The sequence below is a fragment of the Artibeus jamaicensis genome, unplaced genomic scaffold (assembly GCF_021234435.1).
Source record: "Artibeus jamaicensis isolate MK-2021 breed Jamaican fruit bat unplaced genomic scaffold, CSHL_Jam_final contig_482, whole genome shotgun sequence".
In the NCBI taxonomy this organism is placed as follows: Eukaryota; Metazoa; Chordata; class Mammalia; order Chiroptera; family Phyllostomidae; genus Artibeus; species Artibeus jamaicensis.
Window position 1 is genome coordinate 139,031 of NW_026521857.1, and position 15,911 is coordinate 154,941.

Sequence of the window (15,911 nt, forward strand, 5' to 3'; positions counted from 1 at the left end):
TATAGTGGCTGCCAAAAACTCCCAGATTTGGGGCAAAAACATAAATAATAAGATTTGTTTTCGATACTCCTAATCCCAGCACACTGCATCAGCTGAGCCAGTTCACCATAACCGCTGTACTCTGTGAACTGACTGGCCCAGTGATCACACTGCAGCCCAGCCAGAAGTAGGGAGATCCGTGGAGCCAAGCATGCTCCTGCAAAAGCTGCTCCTGCTGCTGGCTCTTTACCAGATGAAAAGCCTTTGGTTGTAACTATAAAAACATCATGATTATATCATAGCATTAGTGCCCAGAGCAGGTGATATACAATTTCACTTCTTAATTTCCAACAGGCAAATTTAAAAAGTAAAACTTTTAAAAAATAAGCAAACATATTTAAAATATGTTATAGAGCTAACCAGGATCACTTGAATATAACTGATTCTCATAATTTCATGTGTGTTTTTGGAGAGAGAAGGGAATTGGTGGAGGTCAGGGAGTTAAAATATTTTGATAGCCAGAGGCTTCTTTCTTCCAAGCAAATTTGAGTGCTTATTCTAAATCCTCATTTACATAAATAGAAAGAATAAACCATATTTTAAGCCATTCAACAGGCGAAGGAAGTGATCTCTTAACACGCCATGGAAATTGACCCTTATATTTTTAATCATCGCTCTGAGTAGCAACTGATAGAATGTTTCTAGCTAGCTGAAGTTTATTGGCCCTGGCTGAACTCACGTGTAGGTTACAATGATTACATTTTATTTTTAAATAAACTATCTGATGGATAATTTTTCTTTTCTTTTTTTTTTTTCTGCAATGGGTAGGACTTCTTCAAGGAATCAGCCTTATCCATTTTCTCTAGTACTGGTGTGATGGAAAGAACACCGATCAGGATGGGAGTTAACATCATGCCCGGAGGCTGGCGCCACCTGCTGCTGACTGGTGCCACCCGCTGCTGACTGGTGCTAATGCTCTTTGCTGCACCAAATCCATTTGTATCTTGCTTTGTATTCCTCTGACTTCTAATTCTATTCTTCAGGATCCAATATATTTACCCACTCACAGTCATGTCTGTAATACGTTTTTATTCTCTCACAAGATTAGAATGAGGCCTTGTAAGCCAGCACTTTTCCTCTCGTGACAGGAGTTGCAGGGAAGGGCTCAGACCAGTCCCTCAGCAGGGCAACTGCAGGACTCCCGGCTGGTTTTCTAGAGGGGCAGATCTCTTATAATGACTTTTAAATAAACAACAATTTCTCTCTCTCTCTGTTTTAAAGAGGGCTGTTGTGTCCCCTGAACACCTTCCGCTTTCCCTCTGCCATGGTGACTGTGACAAGATCAGCTGGCTTCCAGAAGGCAAAGTATTCAGTAATGTTCAAAGAGAAAAGATCATCTCCAAGTTTCTTAAAGAAAGTGTCCTAAAGAGAGTGTTCCAGTCAAAGCAAATGAAGTGGGAGGGTTCCCACTACCAGAAAGAGGAGCCAAGCTACTCCTTTCCTGGCACCAGAAAGTAAGTTCTGATTCTGAAACTTAAATCAAAATTCAAAGTAAATTCATAATGCAAGGTTGTGAAACACAATTACAGAGGTAGGCATTTGAAGGACTAGAAGAATTTTTAAACAGTTTAAACTGTAGAAGTCAAGTCTCTCAGAAAGATCTAAATAAAGGTGGGAATATACTTGAGAATTTATTCAAAAGTACTAATGAAAACATAGGCAGATGTAGAATTTACGGATGTGTCTATCTCACTTTTGGAACTATATTCATATACATCACTATCACATTCATTCTAGGAATAAAGAAAACAAAATTTCCTCTATTTTTGCAATAGAATGGTGGTCTCTCAAATAAGGGAACATAGTAATAAAGGTTATTTTTTCAAACAAGAACAAAACTTTTAACAAAATATTTCATGTTCCTAAACAAGGAATTATACAAACATGAGAAAGTTAGACTAGTTAAGGCAAATTCTCATTAGAAATGGAGGCCTGAATCGAGGATACATAGAACTGGCCATGTCAGAAAGACAAAGCAGAAAAGGGAATAAAAGACAAGTTAGCTAAAGCAGCCACTAAATTCAAACTGCTCATAATTGAGTTGACATATTCCCCACTGATTTAGCATCCATTGGAGAACAAAAATGCATCTTATTAACTAGAAAATAATTATCTCACTTACTGAAAATATACACATAATTTCTGAACAGAATTCTATGTCCAGCCGTGACCTCGGCAATAATGTAGGGAAGAATAAAAGGAGGTGGAGGCCAATGCACAGGCAATGTAAAAATGAGAGAGGTATTGAAAGAGACAGACTGAACCAGAAGAAGCCTCTCTCCACCAAAGTAAATAGAAACTAAACAATGTTGTCACTGACATTTCTTTGCATAACTCTGGACTATGAAAAAAATGTATATCAAAGCACTTTCCAAAATAGTTAACTGGTGTCAATATGTCACCTTTGTCACATTAGGAGAAACTGAGCTGGGCAGCAAGGCATGCTTACCTACTAAGTGCTTGGCCCAAGGCTTTCTTCTTTTCCACCAATTCAGACTACCTTTGTTATAATTAATCCAAGAGCTTGTTAAACGACATGAGACAGAGAGAGAACATTGGCCTTGCCCTACTCCACTGGATTAGGTAAAAAGGTACAGGTTCAAAGTAAGACAAGCCTGAGGCCTACCAGTATAAAGTGAATTCAGAGTGCCTTGGGATGACCTAGAAGGATGGTGTGGTCTTTGGGGCCAACAATTGCTGCCAACAGAAAACACCCTACTGTCCAGCTAACCCATCACTCTCAAGGCTGGACTTGAGCCAAACCAGACTCGAGGGTTTGGAGAGAACATCATTCTCCTAGTTCTTGCCCTTATATCTCACAGGACCACATTTCACATTTAGTTCATCTCTCTCTTAGTCTTGTCTCCTTACCACTTAGCATGGGTGCTCCCTGGTAAATACTGTACAAGGACTATCCTGTCACTATAGTTTTAATAGTAATAGTAAAAACTTTATCAATTCAACAAGTGAGTGGGTCCATGCTTTCGATGCTAGTGTCAAAGTGTTCGAAAAGTCTCCAGAGAAAGGAAGAGAAGGCAAGTGGAGATAAAAGGAAAGGAAGGTTTTAGAAATATGCCTGTCAAGGCGGAAAAAGGAATCTTAGCGGATGTTTTAATAAATTACAAATCTCAGAGGGACCTTAAGTAATCAAGAATCGGCTCAAGTTCTGAAACAAAAGAAGAAAGCGGAAACAGAATCATAAAGCAAGAAAGATGGGGACATGTGTGAAATGTATACGTGTACACATACATTCGTGTCTCCTAACCAGAGAACAGGACAAAAATTCCCAGCTGATATATTTGTAGAAAGTATGAGCTGGAAATTCATGGACCCTAATATTTACCCAATTCACTGTTCTTGTCTTGCAAGTTGGGAAAAGTTATTTAACATTTTTAAGTCTCTGTTTATTCATTTATAAAATAGGAATACCAATTTCATTGTATGGTTGAGAGTATTAAATCAGTTAATTGGTATAAAAGGTTCACTTATAACTGGCACATAGTCACCACACCATACATTCTGGCAAATGTTGTTGTTTTAGTAAATTAATTCAAATATTTATTGAGTGCTTAGTATAGGCCAGCACACTGTTAGATAGAATAAGACCAGGTCTTGCCTTAAGGCGTTGAAAAGAAAATGAGTAAGATATTAAAAATGAATAAGTATAACAGTGAGTAAGGAATTATAAATAAATAATTATAATATAATCCAAAATAGGGTTATTAAAAGAGGTAGCAATTTATTCTTCCTGAGGGTTCAGGGAAGATGATTTGTGAGCTAGATCTATATAAACAGGACTTAGGCAGATAAAAGGAGGGAGGAGATTAAAAGAAAAAGAGGAGCAACTATAGAAAAAGTAAACATAACGTATGTACTGAAGGAGAGTACTTAGGAAAACTGCAAAATGACTGATGCGTTTGACCCAGCATAGGCACTGGGAAGGTGATGCAAAGACGCTGAAATCCTGGCTACCAAATGTGAACTTTATTCTTTAGACATTAGGAGGGTATTTGTTTTAGATCATTGGTATGGAAAACAGTGTGAAGGAGGAGAGTGCTTAGGTGGGAGATGCCCGAAGAGGCATTGTTTGATCTTATCATTATTCTCCTATATTTATTGTGTTTCTACTATGTACCCAAGCAGTTTAAAGTTATCAGAATTCAGCAATGAACTAGACAGACAAGGTCCCTGCTCTCACAGAAAGTTACGTTCTACTGGGAAGACAGACAATTTAATCAGTGAAGACTAACAAGATTGTGAGGAGTGCAGACAAGAGATAAAAAAAACAGGGTGTTATGAAATAGAATAATGTGGGTGGGAAGGGCTTTTTAAAAATGAAGTCAGGAAAGGCCTTCTGAAAGGAAAATAAAAGTGCAGAGGAAGGAGACAAACACCTCGTGGGGAAAGGTGGATATGGTAGTCTAATATCCGAGAAACCCTTGAAATCGTGTTCACCATGTGGTATATACTCTGAAGTGGATTTTCCTGGGACGATATCCAAAGGAGCATGCGACCCCTTCCCCCTAAATGTTAAACCAGCATTTAGATGCTTAACAAAAACATTTCGGGGATTGAATCTAGAGCTGGCGTTCAACCCAACAGAATGCAACAGTTTCCTTCAGCAAAGGATTGAAAAAAATTCCTCAAATGTCAATGCTTTATTTTACCTGCATCTGGCATTTTTAGCATTTACGTATGTATACAAATATATGGCAGCCACAAATGTGTAAATACTTACGTATTTACTTACATATAACGATACACCCCCGATACACTTCCCGCGGTGCGGAGCCCCTGCCCTCCGGCGAACGCCCAGCCACTGTGGCCCAGGTGTGGGGACGCCCCGAGGAAGCCCAGAGGGGCGCATCCGTGGGGACGCGGGGCCCGGCGCCCTCCCTGGGCAGCGTCGCCCATTCTGCCGGGCTGGCTGCCTGGCGCCCTTAAGATGCCCCTGGCCCGGGCGGCCGCCCCAGGGACACCGTGGGCCCGATGGAACGCGGGGCCATGGAGGGTGCCCACGCTCCACGGTGGTTGCCGGGCGACCGGCCGCGGTGAAAGCCAGCCCGCGAGCCTCACAGGCTGTCCACCGCCGCCGCTGCCCGCCCTGTCCTCCCGCTGCAGGAAGGCCGGGCCGGAGGAGGCGCCAGTGCAGCCGCCCGCCCTGCTCGCCGAGGGGCCCGGCCCTCGGGGCCCCAGCGCGCCCGGAGACGCCGCCGCGGAGGGCGCGTGGGCCGGCGACGCCGCCGCGGGGTAAGAGGAGCGCGCCCCCTGCCGGCCCGGCCCCGCTCTCCCCGCGGAGCCGTGCACAGCTGGGGAGGGAGGGGCGTCCCCGTCCGGCTCTGCACCGCCAGTGGCACCTTTCTGCAGACACCCACCTCCCCGCTCCCGGCCCCAGAGCTGCTTCCCCGACTCCCAGTCACAAAGGCCGCGGCTCCGGGCCTTTCCCTCAGGTGCGGTGGCCTGTTCCAGGCGCCCAGCGCACTCCTCCAGGGCACTCGCCTAGCTGGCCCCAGGCGGCAGCTTCTTCCTCCACCCCAGCGCCTGGCATAGAGCAGGCGGGTCACTGCCCACTGATTAAAAACTTGCCTGGACTGTGTTTTCCATTTCTTCAGGATACACCTTCCCCTCTGGGAGACAGTAAACTGGTGCGGAAAGTAGTGTTCGATCCTCTGGACCTTGTAGCGTCTCTGAAACGTTCACGGGGCCCTTGCCCTGCCAGTCTGTGGGTTGATCCTGTTTTCAGATGGAGCGCCTGTTTTGAGTGATTAAAAGCAGAGTTTGTGACCCTGCTTTATAGGTTCCAGATAATTCTCCATATTTTTCTAATCTGCATTTTATTTTCCTATCTGATACTATCTCCTTCGTCACCTTAGACCTTAATTTCCTAACCTTCTGTCAGCTAGATCTATGTGCCGTTGTCTATGCCCCACCTACTTTTTTTTTTTGGTCTGGATTGCCCCTTGATTTTGGTTGATTTTACATCGTTACCCCCACCCTACCCTCATAGTCCCTTTCTTCTGCTTTCCAAATATTTTTTATACCTCCTTTAGATGGGAAGCCAAAGTTCATGCTTTTTAAAAATCATTGTTGTATCTTACCCATAAATGTGTCTGTTCCACAACCTGTATAGGATTTTAAGGAAACAAACCAGCAAAATGGGGAGAAGAAATGGTGAGAACTTCAGCACCAACCTGCGTGTGTCAAACATCTCTCATGAGGTATGGCAGATGCTACTGGCCTTGGATGTTTGGGCCGCAGCTCCCGTTGGTTAAGATCTAAACCCCATTGAATCGTATTGCTGAGACCCCTTGTTGATGTCTTTCTGTGAGCAGTTTGTCCTGAGTTTTCCTCTTGGCACATTTGGAATATCAAATGGAAAATTTTTATTTCTTGTAACAAAGGCAAAATTAACTAGCTTCTCTCCAAATTTTGGGATGTTTCTAATTACGATTGGATTTTGTTTTATTTTCTCACACATATTTTGTGGAAAATATTGGTAAAGCAGGTGGGATGTCAAAAAGAATGACCAACTAGCAACCTGTAAGGAGTTTGCACTCTAGTTGGCTTCATGTGTGGCTGGCTGATGACTTTCTTTACCAGTTGACAAACTTAGTAACATTAATTTGATTGCATGATCTCAACAGCACAGTTCATCAGTTTCCCTGGACCATGTGAATTTAAGCATAGTTTTCACATGTTATTTTGCACATAAGTGTACCAGGGTTACAGACATAGCTGAAAGGAGCTCAAGAATGTCGGGGACATTTTAAAAATACAAATAACTGGGCCGTGTCTTCATCCTACTGAATGAGAGTTCAGAGTATTATTTTTAAAAAGCTCCTCAGGTAAGTCTTACATAGAGACTACACCTAAAACATATCATTTCAGAGCAGAGAATAATTAACTAATTTTATTTTTCAGATACTACCAGAGAAAGAAAATCTACAGCCTACCTTCCAAGGTTCAACTCTCCTTCCTATCAGGAGATGATCCTTGTGGATCAGTTAAATCTTTGTTCTATATGTGGGATTATGTCCCCCTGTTCCTCCTTAGTGTGGAGATGACACCTAATGCTACCTGACATTTTATTTGTGCATTGCTTAGAGTTTAATTTACAAAGGATTTCCTCATTTGAGATAGAATACAACTGAGTTTGTTCCTTAAAAACTTGCTTTTAAAAAATTAACTAATCACCTCTTCGTGTTTTCTTTTCCAGGATAAATGATTACAATACTCTCTTCCACACTGCACACTTTTACCAATAGCACTCAGTATAATGTCTGGAATATAAATACTCAATCAATGCTGGTGCATCTTCTGACTCATTTTTTGACTTTTGAGTACTTCCTGAGTGTTTCTCAACAACTGTAGTCCAGAATGAGTAGTGAGCTGTTCAGTGTTGAGTATAATGTAAAGATTAGAGAATTTTCTTTGGTCGATGGAAAGATTAGATAGGCTTTCAGATCTGGTACTCAGATATAGAAGATTTGGTGAATTTGCCATTATGTACCTGAGATACAATGAAGTGGACATTTTATTATATTTTTAACTCAATTCTGAAAACTGATGTGCCATTATTTTTAACAAAATGAGAGCAAAACCATAAATTATTGTAAAAGCCTTTCCATTTCCTGACTAATAATTGTAATCAAGCTGATAATAGCTGGTAGTACCCTTATTGGTGGTGGGGGAGACTCATGAAGCCTTGTGCCTTTTTTTTACACTTTACCCAAAGGACATGTAAAATTATGTACTTAAGCTTTTAAAGTTTTAACGTTAACTTTATCCTAAAACAAATATTGTTTTAGAATTTATCTCACTGGAATTTGGATTCAGAAGTACCTGATCCTGAAAATAAAAACCTCCCACCTGGAAGGGATAGTGCAGCAGGTGGTAAGAAATCCTAGATGTGTGTATTTATACTTATATTTGTAAATATATGAAAAGTTATATTCACTTGTATAATATGAATAACCATTCATATTAAAGGGGGTTTGTTTTTAGTATAACTAGCTTTATGTAACTATTAATTATTATTTTTATATACATTCTTTCAGGCAAAAGTAACAAGGTAAGGATAAATGTTTGGCTTTAATAATTCACAAAACATTATTTTGCAATTATTTGTATGTTCTTTTAAAAAATCTTTCCTCAAAGTTGAACTTTATATTTCATTTCTGTAGAGTTCTTTAATCAAGAGAAAGCCATTAGTTTTTTTTTACAAGACTGCAAATTGATCATTAAATTAATATTTTATTATGTTGGTTTTTTTCTGCATTTATTCCCCCACCCCTCCCACCCCAGCCATTCCCACCTTCCCCCACCTGATTCCCCCCCCCCACCAGCTTGGTTTTGTCTATGTGTCCTTTAGTTTTTTCCTTTTTTTTAATCCTCACCCAGGGATATTTTTTCATTGCTTTCTAAAAACAGGAAGGGAGAGAGAAAGAGAGAAACATCAGTGTGAGAGAGAAGCATCAATGGTTGCCTTCTTATATGCACCCCAACAGGTATCAAACCTGAAACCTGGCTGTGCCCTGAGCAGGAATTGAACAGGCAACATTTTGGTACAAAGCTCCAATTAACTGAGTCACTCCAGCCAGGGATATGTTAAATTTTTTCAATATACAATTCTATAAATGGAAATTAACTTTATAGTGAATATAGTATTTTCTAGTCATTGCCAAAAGGAAAATGGTCTCAGCCATTAGGTATCTTAAAGCAGTTGAAATGGTTAATATATTGTTTCGAAGTAGTGAGAAAATAAATTTTTCATTTACTTTTTTGGATCAAAATATAAAACACTCAACTGTTAGTTAAATATGATCATCTTAATATTCAAGGCTCATAGTTAACACTGTGTAGTTAGTACTTATAAGATTATACTAATTCTTGCTGATGTCAGTAAAAACAAATGATAAAGGAGTATTACAGGATTTTACTATATATTTCTTAGATGAAACTATATATTCCTTAGTTACAACAACTATATAGTCTTAGAACAGGAGTGGGGAACAGAGATATATTGTGTTTAAAAGTCTTCTGCTGCTTTATAGAGCCATTTGGAGATGCCAGTAGAGCAACTGATGCTAGAGCTTAATTTGTCAGAGAATGCTCACAAAAGAACACAGGTGGGATTTTATTCACCATCCTCTTTTCATAAAGTATTATTTTTAAAAATGCATGCAGTTGCTAAAATGTTGTCCATGGCTTTTCTGTTATCAGAATAGGATATGTCAGTTATGGAGTTATCCTCTTGACAAAGGAAGTACCATGGATAACAGGTAAGAGGATATTTTTGTAAACCCCTAAATTAGTGTGATAAATTTAAATATAGATAAGTCAACTACTTATCTAAAGTAGTAGGACAAAAAGAACCACAAAAAAGTAGTGGGTGCAAATAATGGGAAATCATAGACTCACCCTAAAATAGAGAGTGGCTGGCAGACACTACAGAGATCATCGTCATATGGTCATTGAGAGTTCACTGTGCTGTTCCAGTGAGGGTTTGATGGATGAGAGTCTAGACTTCTCACTGAAGAAAAAAGGACTTGTAATAAGAAGGTATTGTAATATTCTCTGTGCTAGGAACAATTTCTTATATGTATTAATGCATTTAATCCTCACAACAATCCTATAAGGCAGGTACTGTTCTCATCATCCCTGTTTTAGAGATGAGGACATTGAGGCCAGATGACAAGGTAAATAACTTGCTCAAAGTCATACAATTAATGAATGGTAGTACCAGAATATAAAAAAAGTAGCTTGATTTGTGCTCATAACCACAATAGGATATTGCTTCTGAGACCTTATAGAATTTGAATTCTTATTTTTTGGTTCTTAAAACTTTAGTGTGCATTAGAATCAGCTAAAATGATTCTTAAAAATACAGGTGGTTGTTATTCGGAAATTATTATTTTTTGAACACTGTTATGTGTCACTTTTTTATAAAGATTTTATTTATCTTTAGAGGGGAAGGGAAGGCGAGAAGGAGAGAAATATCAATGTATGGTTGCCTCTCCTGTGTCCCCTGCTGGGAACTGGCCTGCAACCCAGGCATGTGCCCTGACTGGGAATCGAACTGCGATCATGTGGTTCACAGGCCCGCAATCAATCCACTGAGCTACACCAGCCAGGGCTTGTTATGTGTCACTTTTATATACAGAGTATTATTTAATGGACTTGAGTTCTATTCCTTTTTTTTGTATCTAGTTTTGACAGTAGGGTGGTTGGTTTGATTGTAGCAATCAGAGGCTCTGGATAAATTCACCCACTCCTAAACTTTGAAGGGTGAAATCAGAAAGTGCTAAAGGGTTGTACTGATTAATGTTCTAAGGGAATGTTGGAGCTGATGGAAATAGGCAAGGCTAGTTTTACTAGAATGAACTCAGCTGGGAACAAGGATTTCAAGGTAAGAGGTCAAATGAAATGAAATCTGTCCAACTAACTAGCAGAAGAGCAAACAGCAAAGTACAGGCTGGGACCTCAGACACGGGATCCCACCAGCTGAGTTTCAGTCTCAGCTCTGCCATTTTCTAGATGTGTGACCTTAACCAGCCTTGCCTCAGTTTCCTTACCCATAAAAGGTAGAATATAAGAGTGCCTATTTCATGGGGTTGTTGTCAGGACTAAAGGGAAGAATGTGTTTGTTAGGCATTTGCTGTTAATACTGGGAAGGCCTAATAATATTTCAACCAGAGTTGAAAACTTGGTATCAGTGAAATATTTTATTATGGAGATTTTTCTCCTCAGTACACCATTGACAAGTAAAGAGAATCAAAGTAACAGTAATTTTCATTCAGTGTTTAACATTTTTGCAAAGTCCATTCATTTAATCAATCACTTTATTTCTTATCTCACCTCCAAGGTATTCTTTCCCTTATGCTCCCTGGTGGCAAAGGGGCCAAACCCAGGTCTTTTGTCTCCAGACCCCTGCTCTTTTTACTGCATGAATGGATTGTGCCTATTACCAATTGTAGGTTTAAGCGGTTTTCCTGTTTTTTTTTCCAAAGGCAAGTCAGTATACCTAATATTTAAATAAATGCATAAATTTTTTAAACTGGCTTTAAAAGCTAAATAGAATATATATTCCATTTTATCTATCTATCTATCTATCATCTATATAATGTGTGTATATGTATATATACATACATCACAACAGGATTAATTTTTTTAAAGACTTTATTTATCTTTAGAGAGGAAGGAAAGGAGAGAGGGAGAGAAATATCAATGTGTGGTGCCTCTTGTGTGTCCCCTGCTGGGAGCTGGCCCACAACCCAGGCATGTGCCCTGACTGGGAATAATCCTTTGGTTCACAGGCCAGCACTCAATCCACTGAGCTACACCAACGAGGGCTCAACAATAGGATTAATTTGATCCAATTAGTGGATCAAATCTTTCAATGTCAGTATTTCTATTTAAAAAACTAAAAAAACCTGAATATTCTGTGGCTTGGCTTTTTTGCAGTTTCATTTTAATCTAATACCCAGAAGTCTTTGCTCCTAAAACGAAAAAGCACCATCAGATGAAAATTACTGTGGACTATATCTGGGGTAATTTTTGTTTGATATACATTATTTTGATTCCTTTTCTATTAGAATAATTTTTAAAAACCACAATGACCACAAAGTAAAACCCTTTATCCGGTAGGTAACCTAACTGTGTTCTTTAAGAGTTTACTTGTATCTAATTCTGGGTTAATAACATTTCACTATAATTTCAGATTGAGTTGGAAAGCCTCCTTCTCAGACAGCATAAATGCATGTACAAAGTATTTATAGGCAAATAGATATAATTAACCACTTTTAACCTAGTGGCCATTCCTAGCCACAGTTAGCCATTTGTAGTTATAATAACTTCATTTTCTGCATCATAAGGGATGCCCCATTAATATTTTAATTGATAGTTTAAAATGTATATAGTTGTATAGAATAAGAGCATATTTGAAAATTAACATATTCTGTTAAGATAGGTAGATAGCCATTAGGAACTAAACTTTAACCAGTCTTAAATAAAGGTTATTTATTCATTCTTATTTAATAGCATTTCAGTTTTGGTCAACAAGCCATTCATTAATTAAATCATTTTTAAGGGATTTCAAAAAACCTTCTATGGAAATTGGCTTTAATACAACCAACAATCCCATAAAGTTCTTCACTCTGAACCACTCACTAACAAGTGCTCCAGTTGATAAGCAAGTTGGTTCTTACTCTGAACTGCCGACATCAGTAGGTCTCTGCTGGCCCTATGCCGACGGAGACTTTTTTAAAGACAGAAATGAGGCTCATGTTAATTTATGTTCAACTATAGAAAACAACAATGGTGAAACTTTATCTGTTCCAAATTGGAATTTGAAATATGGAAACAGCAGTGTAGAAGAAAATTTAACAGATGAAAGTGATTTATCAGAAAATGAAAAGGCAAGTGATACTTTACTCAGCTATTTTAAAAAGATGGACCTGAACTTAAAGCCAGAAACGATAGAAAATGTTGAAGAATCTTTCACAGAAGAACCAAGTGAAGTATTTCCATATCCTAATTTTCTCCCTCCTCCTTTCAATACTCTGGACTTGCACAAACTAGCCCTCTCAAAATCTGAAAATTGGAAAGCAACAGTGGAATCTCCAGAAAGCTGTATTGAACATTTGGTAACTCGTTTGTTGGAATTGGAACGATTACAACATACGACTATACAAAAAGAGAGGCCAAGATTACAAACTACCTTCTGTATTCCAGCAGCTCCTGAACGACCCTCTTCCTCCAAAACTATACCAAAACTGAGACAGCCAAAACTTTCTGACTCTGTAAGTCTTCAGACAACTTGTATAGATAAAACTAGAGAAAAAAGAAAAAATAATTCTGATTCTTACAAGCTTGAACAAAATGCTTCACAATGGAATTGGAGCAGTGCTGGCAACTATAAATGGAATTCTAAACCACCATCTCTAAAAGGTTCATCCACAACAAAACATTTGATGGCAACTTATGATGCCTTGAAGAATCCCAAAAGCTCCATTTTAAATCCATGCCAAGAACTCTCAACCAACCCTACTACTGCCCAAACAACTCAATCACTGGTTAAAGAGGTCTCAGCAAGACCTTGTCTGCCACCAAGGTCTCTAATACCAGTTTCACCCATAAATTTGTCTTTTCCTGAAAATCACACAGAAGAAATCAAGGCACCAAGGACCAAAAAGAAACTTTACCGAAAACACATAGTATTGAGCAGACCATTCTACATTCAAAAGCGATACTGTTTATCACCTTCATTTATGGCTAAGGGTAAGTGCTCACCCATTGAGCAAAAATAGCATTTCCCCCCTTATGTCTCAATGTAAGCAACTTCATCCCAAGAAGCCCAGCTGAAAATGGCTCACCATTTCGAGATGCAGGTATTAAACACACACAGGCACACAAATTACTTGATGTGCTCATGGAGTGGAACTTGTGAAACCACCGCTGAGATCAGTCTATGTATCAACCCAAGGTAACATATTAGACAATCTTTTGCATGTTATATTTCAAAACATTTTACTTAGTAAACTGTTCCACTCAAAAGATCGTTCTTCTGCTGTGACTGTTTCCCAGTATAATTCCATCATCAATAAATGGTATAATTGACTTATTGCTGCTGTAGTTATTCCTGTGTTCAATTATATACACATAAGAGTTAGTTATCTCTACCAGTGATTTTTAAAAAAAATTATTCCCATTGTTACTTTTTTTTTCTTTCTCATCTCCAAAATCTCTTTTGTCTATTGTTTTGATATGTCCTTAGGTATTTGGCCATTAAAAGCAAAATAAGTTGCTACTTTGTTAAATTAATATACAAGATCCTTGAGGTTCTGCTGTGAAAAAAACTTTCTATTTCTCAGAGCTCGTCATTTGAAAATAAGATCAATTCTCTTTGGGGCCTAACTGTAGGTTTAGGAATGAAACAACCCTCTTTACTCAAGTCTAATAGTTTTTATTATTTTTTTTATCGTTGTTCAATTACAGTTGTCCTCATTCCCCCCCATGGCTCTCCCCTGCCCTGCCTACCCCCACCTTCCACATTCAGTCCTCCCTCACCCCCCCAGTTGTCTTTGTCCAGGCCTCTTTCATACATGTTCTTTGACTTGACCCTTCTCCTTCTTTCCCCCTTACTCCCTCATCCCTCCAGATCTAGTTGTTTTTCAATGTCCAAAGAAAAATGAGAAAAGTTACTGTCTGCTGGGCAGCCAGAATCTCAGGTTAATGAAACTCATGCCCTACCCCAAGACTCTTGTTGCTTGAAGTCTTACCCTTGGTTAGTTGAAACTCAAAATAAGCTAAAGCTTAACTCATGAACTGGTGAAAAGGGAAACTACTGATTGACACTGCCCCTAAGAAGCAAGGAAACAAAAAAGTTGAACACTGGGTTTTATTGCAGGCTTACAGAGACAATCTTTGGGAGCGGGGCCTGGGCACTGCATCCCAGACAATTTTAATGCAGGTGGTTTCTCAGATCACACTTGCAAACACACTGTAAAGGAAAAACTTAATGTAACACACTTAGAGTTTTGGATATTTGGGGGGATAGGTAGTGTGCTTTGGTTTGAGTGAATGGTTGGTGAACTTACTTTTTCTTGAAGATTAAAATAAAGCTACAATTAAAACTTAAAACATTACCCTAAGGTAAACATGAAAAATAAAAGGGTTCTCTCCTCAATCCCACACACAAAGGCAGTCAGGGATTTTCTGTGTATCATCCTCCCAAATAAGATGAAATATTTGTATGTCATGAATTAAAGGATAATTCATGTTGAGTAGAGCAACTGTAGTTGCTTTATCTTACTCAAAGAGTAAGGCTCGGTTTTCTTACAGGCAGGGGTCAAAGAAAGTGCTTCGTTTTTATGTTCAATTGAAAGAATTTTCTGGAACCCTATCAACACAGTGATAGAGGGTAAATTTAACTCTTCGGGACACCTTGTTATACATTTTCACCTAAATCCTATACAATTAACATCATTATCCAAAGTGGTGTAATATCCCTTCCACAGGATAACTCAATTATGAACTTATATTTTTACTTACTTTCCAAATGGCACTGATCTTTCCCCTATCAACTCTTTTTACACTCATCCTCGAAGTTCTAACTTGAATCATGAACCTCATTGACCAGTCCTTTGCACCCATTCTCTTTCTTCACCTGCTTGGATTTTATCCCCTTAGGACTGAAGTGATACAATTTTTATTTGTAAAATCTCAGGGAAACACATGACTGTTCTGTTCAGCATTGTATCCTGAACAACCACTGTAGTAGATACCCTTCCAAGTGCCTAAGGGATAGACTTTATCCATCACTGAAGATTCTTAAGCATGACATAGCAATTACAAACACTGGCTCCATGGCTAGACAGCTAAATTCAAACCCAGGCTCTACCACTTAACAAGTTCTAACACCTTGGGCAGGGTCCTTAATCTGTTCAGTTTCCTCATTTGTAGGGTGGATACAGTATTTTTTATCTCGTGGATAAAAAATGCTTTTTATACATGAAGATTAAATAAAGTGGCAAAATTTAAGATTTAAAAATAGGGATGACACAGGACTGAACAGGAGCTGCCCTCAGCACTGAATTGTCACTGGAGTAACAACTCAACCAGATTAACAACGCCCCACCTCACAAGGCACGAGTGAGGCACCAGCAGGCATAAACCCTGGACTGCAGTAAAACCAGGAGTGGGAGTAAGCATGGGAGATGGAAAACTGGAAGTAGGGAGGAGCATTCTGGAGGTACAGGTAGAAAGGGGTCAGTCTGCCAGAGGTTCCATGGGGTTAATCATGCACTACGGATTGCTTTTGTTTTAAGGGTGTGGGTTGTGGGGGTCGGGGCAATACTGATAGGTACCAGTAA

The 15,911-nt window shown here is 39.2% G+C and overlaps 1 protein-coding gene across 1 annotated transcript; it reads left to right on the plus strand.

The window, feature by feature from the left end:
- The first annotated feature begins 6,172 nt into the window (after positions 1-6,172).
- FAM217A (family with sequence similarity 217 member A) lies at positions 6,173-13,595 on the plus strand. Its single transcript, XM_037133139.2, has 6 exons — positions 6,173-6,257; positions 7,848-7,932; positions 8,097-8,110; positions 9,093-9,167; positions 9,262-9,320; positions 12,128-13,595. The coding sequence occupies exons 1-6, from the start codon at positions 6,195-6,197 to the stop codon at positions 13,344-13,346; spliced, it is 1,515 nt and encodes a 504-aa protein (XP_036989034.2). The 5' UTR covers positions 6,173-6,194; the 3' UTR covers positions 13,347-13,595.
- The last annotated feature ends 2,316 nt before the right edge of the window (positions 13,596-15,911 follow it).